The sequence below is a fragment of the Paecilomyces variotii genome, assembly GCF_004022145.1.
Source record: "Paecilomyces variotii strain CBS 101075 chromosome Unknown C8Q69scaffold_4, whole genome shotgun sequence".
Lineage (NCBI taxonomy): Eukaryota > Fungi > Ascomycota > Eurotiomycetes > Eurotiales > Thermoascaceae > Paecilomyces > Paecilomyces variotii.
The window spans coordinates 1,165,856-1,172,236 of NW_021167143.1; the positions used below are offsets into that span (position 1 = coordinate 1,165,856).

At 48.7% G+C, this 6,381-nt stretch overlaps 1 protein-coding gene across 1 annotated transcript; it reads left to right on the forward strand.

Moving 5' to 3' along the window:
* Positions 1-1,072: 1,072 nt before the first annotated feature.
* C8Q69DRAFT_237952 (cytochrome P450) lies at positions 1,073-5,147 on the forward strand. The gene is made up of 5 exons (XM_028626454.1): positions 1,073-1,565; positions 1,673-1,918; positions 1,984-2,424; positions 2,489-3,487; positions 3,551-5,147. Exons 1-5 carry the CDS (start codon positions 1,442-1,444, stop codon positions 5,122-5,124), a joined length of 3,384 nt encoding a protein of 1,127 aa, XP_028485906.1. The 5' UTR covers positions 1,073-1,441; the 3' UTR covers positions 5,125-5,147.
* Positions 5,148-6,381: the final 1,234 nt, after the last annotated feature.

The following is a 6,381-nucleotide window of genomic DNA, read 5'->3' on the forward strand; positions in this document are numbered from 1 at the left end:
ACTTGATTTATTGTGTGGTCTCCAGAGCCCAAGTGATTGGCTGGATCACAAGGATCTCCTCGACCAATAGCATTCGACCTTAGGATTGTCAGTACTTGTACTCGAGTGAGTAACATTATTCTACCATACGGTAATAGATATATTAATGTTTAGCCTGCACCAGACCTTTGATGCTTGCATCACTTCCATGCAATGTTCATGACAACCCAGAGCGGTCGAGCTGGTCATGGAAGATGCGTGCTATCACTTAATATGATACCGGAGGCTACAACTTCCTGAGCTTGCGAACAGACATCGGGGTGTACGGAAGAGTGACAACGGAGTAATGATTCTACTTCTCTTTTCCCCTCAATGAACAAATATGGCGGTTAATAACACCTAAAAGGCCTCGTCATATAGTGCATAATTAATGCTGACAGTCATATGCACACACGTGAAAGACCCCTCAGACATGATGTCACATGATACATGCAATCGTCGAGATGAGACTTCAGTTTTTTTTTTCTCGATTCTCCCTTGCAGGACTTGTGAGACAACAGCCGTTGAGATTATACATTCCAGATATGAGGTGAGACAGCTATTAAGAATTATTGATCTTCTGGTATTCAGTACTAAATTGTTCGCAACAGGTCTGGGCTGCGTCTTGGCTCTTGAATAAGCGAGTTTCACACGCCTCGGGGATTTGTACTGGTTGCAAAGCATAAAACCTCACTGGTCGCCCAGAGATCCAGACTCCGATCGCATCGATTGGCTCCAGACCTCGCGAGTCGCTGGTCGGAAACACCATGCCTGATTCTGCTTTTTTTTTTCGAGTACAAGCAGAGTGGTGTTCGCGATGATTAATTCAAAAATCTCAACGGGAAAATTTGACTGAGACCGTGAATGCATTCCTGGCAGCCCGTGGAGAACTGGTGGCGATCCCATGTCTCGTGCATGCCGGTCTGATACCACATACAGACGCTAAGCGTGGATGACGCAGTGTCCGATATCAACAATCGGGGACTTCCTCATCCAAAATCGCTCCGATCCCAACGGAGACGGGACGGCGGCGTTCTACAGTGGAACATCCGAGGTATCTCGGCCATGATGGGACACTCAGGGACCCGCGCTTGTTCCGTCATCAGCCACATCAAGCGGATCTGTCGCGGGATGATTTAAGTATCTGACTGTCGCGACGCAGCTATATAAATGTAGAGGAGCATTGAAACGGCATGAGCAGATAAGCCGCGCTCAGACAACAGCCTACGCAATTGACGTCTCTTGGGAAAAGAGGAATCGCCTATAGGCAGTCATGGCGGATTTGTTGACATAGATCCATTCGCTGAACTTAAGAAATCGCGCTGTCACAACACAGCGTATCCTCTGCATATTACCAACGAGGAATTTCAGGCAATCTAGCGATCTCTCAGACTGCGTTCATCTTTTCTTGTCGCTAGTCAAGATGGCCTCTGCACCGCAGCATAGCCCGATCCCAGGGCCCATCGGCATGCCTCTATTGGGAAACATTTATGATCTCGATGCGGAAACACCCCTTAACAGCCTGGAGCGTCTGGCAGATACATATGGTGCGTTGGTCCTGGCGTGCGTATGTGATATGCGATCTTATACATCTTTCTGCGTCCTATAATGTTTTTCTTGCTTGAAATATAAACGAACTGACAGAAATTTGAAGGCCCAATCTACAGACTGTCGATCTACGGTACAACGCGAGTATTCTTGTCATCACATGCGCTAGTTGACGAAGTCTGCGATGAGGAACGGTTTACAAAGTCGGTCTTTGGAGGATTGAAGGAGATCAGGAACGGTGTACATGATGGCCTCTTCACCGCGAACTATCCCGAAGAGGAAAACTGGGAGATTGCGCACCGTGTTCTTGTCCCGGCCTTTGGACCACTATCAATCCGGGGGATGTTTGATGGTGAGAAATCACAGAAGGAGTTCGGATACTGTTTTCGGGTATGTATGGCTGATCTGATGTGACAGAGATGTACGATATCGCCTCGCAGTTGATCATGAAGTGGGCTCGACAAGGGCCAAAGACTCCGATCATCGTCACGGACGACTTTACCCGCCTGACACTCGACACTATCGCTCTATGTGCGATGGGCACGCGCTTCAACTCGTATTACCATGAGGAGATGCATCCCTTTGTGGACGCAATGTTAACATTGCTCACGGGATCTGGTAGACGCGCACGTCGTCCAGCTCTTATCAATAACCTCCCCACATCAGAAAATACCCAGTACTGGAACGATATCGAGTTCCTGAAAAAGGTAGCGAAAGAATTGGTCGATGACAGGAGGGCAAACCCGGAGGATAAAAAGGATCTGCTCAACGCTATGATCTTGGGTAAAGATCCGAAGACAGGAAAGGGCCTCACAGACGATTCGATTATCAACAATATGATTACGTTTTTGATCGCAGGTATGGATTTTCATCTCATGGTTATTGCGAACGTATATCCATGTGCCAACACTGACAACGCTAGGCCATGAAACCACCTCTGGTCTGTTATCTTTCCTTTTCTACTATCTTTTGAAAACTCCACACGCATATAAAAAGGCACAGCAGGAGGTAGACGAGGTAATCGGGAAAAGAAAAATTACCATCGATGATCTTCCCAAGCTACGTTACATTAGCGCTGTCTTACGTGAAACGCTCCGTCTGAGACCAACGGCCCCTGCCTTTGCTTTGAGGCCTCATCCAACCAAGAATACAGAGGATCCTGTCACTTTGGGCCGCGGCAAGTATGCGCTGCATAAGGATGAATCCGTCGTGGTGCTCCTAGCGAAGTTACACCGGGACCCTGAGGTCTACGGACCAGATGCCGAAGAATTCAAGCCGGAGAGGATGCTGGATGAGAACTTTGACAAGCTGCCTAAGAATGCATGGAAGCCTTTCGGAAATGGTCTACGGGGTTGCATTGGCCGTCCCTTTGCCTGGCAAGAGGCGCTTATTGTCGTGGCCGTCCTACTCCAGAACTTCAATTTCCAGATGGATGATCCCAGTTACACTCTGGAGATAAAACAGACACTCACCATTAAGCCAAAGGATTTCAGGATGCGGGCTACTTTGCGGAGTGGACTTACTCCCACCAATCTCGAATCTGTGCTCAATGGCACCGGCGCAGGTCCAGCGGAAGTATCCGGTGCGGCAAGCAGAAATCGTAAAGCAGAGGCGCCGTCGAATGGATCAGCTCCGGGACAAGGGAAGCCTATGTACATCTTCTTTGGAAGCAACACAGGGACCTGTGAGGCGTTCGCCAAAAGACTTGCAGACGACGCAATCAGCTATGGATATAATGCTCGGATCGATTCCCTTGACTCAGCGGCGCAAAATATCCCGAAAAAGGACCCGGTTGTCTTTATCACGTCATCATATGAAGGCCAACCTCCGGATAATGCTATTCACTTCTTCGAGTGGCTGAAGGGTTTGGAGGGGAAACAACTGGAAGACGTCAATTATGCTGTATTTGGTTGTGGTCACCGTAAGTACCAACTTGATTTTAAATTTCAGTTGTGACTTGCCACTGACTCACTCTACCGCATAGATGATTGGCAAGCAACGTTTCACTTAGTACCCAAAACAGTTGACAGTCTTATTGAACAGAATGGGGCTTGTAGGCTTTGTGACATTGGTCTGGCTGATGCTGCGGCTTCTGATATGTTCAGTGACTTCGACACCTGGGGAGAATCGGCGTTCTGGCCCTCAATTACCTCAGCGTTTGGACAGTCGAAATCCAAGGATGCGGCTAAGCCCAAGTCTGCACTCCAAGTTGAAGTAAGCTCAAGGGAGCGCACCTCCATCCTAGGTCTCCGTTTACAGGAAGGCCTGGTCCTTGAAAACCAACTCCTCACGCAGCCCGGTGTGCCTGCCAAGCGCATGCTCAAGTTCAAGCTGCCGTCCGATACGACTTACCAGTGCGGCGATTACCTAGCTGTGCTTCCGGTGAACCCGAGCCATGTGGTCCGTCGAGCCATAAGTCGCTTCAATATCCCATGGGACGCTATGCTTCGTATTCAGAAAGCTCCCGGTGTGACCAGTTCACCAGCTTCGGTCCCTCTCGATTACCCTATCTCCGCATTTGAACTCTTGTCGACGTACGTCGAGCTGTCCCAGCCAGCTACGAAACGGGATGTGAACATCCTCGCAGAAGCCGCCGCCTCAGATGCAGACACTCAAGCTGAACTTCGCTATCTGGCCTCGAGTCCGTCTCGTTTCAACGCAGAGATTGTGGCCAAACGAGTCAGTCCGCTAGATCTTCTGCTTCGGTATCCTGCGATTGACCTGTCTCTTGGCGATTATCTAGCAATGCTGCCGCCGATGCGTGTGCGTCAGTACTCGATCTCGTCCTCGCCATTAGTTAATCCTTCCGAATGTTCCATAACACTCTCGGTTTTGAACTCCCCCTCATTGGCGTCCGGTAAAAATGCTAGTGAAAAGGAGGAAGAGGAAAGGTATCTCGGTGTTGCCTCAAACTATCTCTCTGAGCTCTCGGCAGGTGAGCAGGTTCATATAACTGTTCGCCCCTCGAACACCGGTTTTAAGCCTCCGTCTGATCTCAAGACGCCTATGATTATGGCCTGTGCTGGAAGTGGTCTTGCGCCTTTCCGTGGCTTCATAATGGACCGTGCGGAAAAGATTCGTGCCCGACGCACCAACTCGGAGGGTGGTGAGGCTGTGGAAACCGAGAAGCCCGCAGAAGCCATTCTCTACGCCGGCTGCCGGACCAAGGGCAAAGATGATATCCACGCGGCAGAACTGGCTGAATGGGAGAGTCTGGGAGCTGTGCGTGTGCGATGGGCCTACAGTCGTCCTGAGGACGGCAGTAAAGGTCAGTATGTGCAGGATCTCATGCGGGCTGATAGAGAAGAGCTGGTACAGCTGTTTGAAAGTGGAGCTCGGGTCTATGTCTGCGGGAGCACAGCAGCAGGAAACGCCATCAGGGATGTCTGTAAGGAGGTTTACCTTGAGAAGAGGCGCGAAAGGATTCGTAAAATCAGGGAAACCGGAGAGACCGGGTCAGATTTGCCGGATGAAAATGAAGATGAGGAAACAGCGGCTGAGAAATTCTTTGCGAAACTGCGGGCTAGAGAGCGTTATGCCACGGATGTTTTCACTTGATCATATGCAGCCTGGGTTGGGATGCATTGGTTTCTTGGTTTTGCCGTTAAACTGTCTTGGTATTTCTTTCCTCTGATTCTACTAGATTGTCCATATATAGACCACACTGGAATTTATAGTCTCGATTAGTATTCATCTCGTAGAATCCCATCCCTTGTCTTATGCCTGAGGCCTTTATATTCTGCGACTTCTTGAATCTGGTCCGTGTCTACTAACATCAAACGAAGAACAAGATAAAAAGCTCGATCATTGAGTACTTGGGTTTCAGTGAGTAAATAAATTAATAAGGGCCAGCAGACTAGAGGCGTCTGATGATTCCCCTCCTGTCGACGCACGAGCAACCTGACTGGCAAGAAGGTTGGTGATGAACAAGATATTACTGGATTTCGTCACTCAGCTATTGGACCTCACGCGATTCATCATATGTCGAAAGTGGCAGACTGTATTGCTCACCTCCCGAAGAGCCCTGTCGTCATCTTCTAGGAGTTACATGACGCTGCTACTGACGATGGTAGTATGTTGTACTTCAGCCACGCTGCATTCAGTAACATTTTCTAAACACCAAACTGTAGTCGTCTCTGAAAACAAGACACTTGCCACCCTTTTCGATGAAATCAAGAGCTACTTCGTCATCATCGATTTAAGAACACTCAAGGCGGTGCTGAGCCCGGTGGAAACATCCGCGTCGCTTATCTTTACCATTATTTTGTACTTTAAGCTCCAGGGCTCTGAAACCACAATTCCGGATCCAGTATAGACTCAAACAATGTCCTGCCTGGTTCAGAGCTGGAATATAACCCTGGATGTTGTTGATTTTGATCCTAGGGACACAGCCATGTGGTAAGATGGCCGCAAGGAAATATCAAGTTTTTCACATCAATGTCTATTCAGAGATCCTCAATTGAAGACGATCCTGTCGTCATGATACTAACTTGGTTCTAATCTAGAACTTTGCCTCCTCCATCCTTACTTCAGACACCAAAGCCATGATCATCACGCTGGTGACTTGAACGAATCAATCTTTATTGAACCGCTGCAACGTTTCTTCTCCATTTCCGGCCTCCAGGATCTAAATGGAGTTGTTTGAATCGAAGAGAAAGTATACGTCCATTTACAATATGGACTGCGCAGATTTTGACTATGTATTCATTAGCGGCGCCTTGGCAGCTGATCCAAAGATGGAGCATACCATATCAACACGGAGTGAAGCATGATGATGCGGCGTCTGATCATGGTCCTATCCTGACGTCGTCAAAC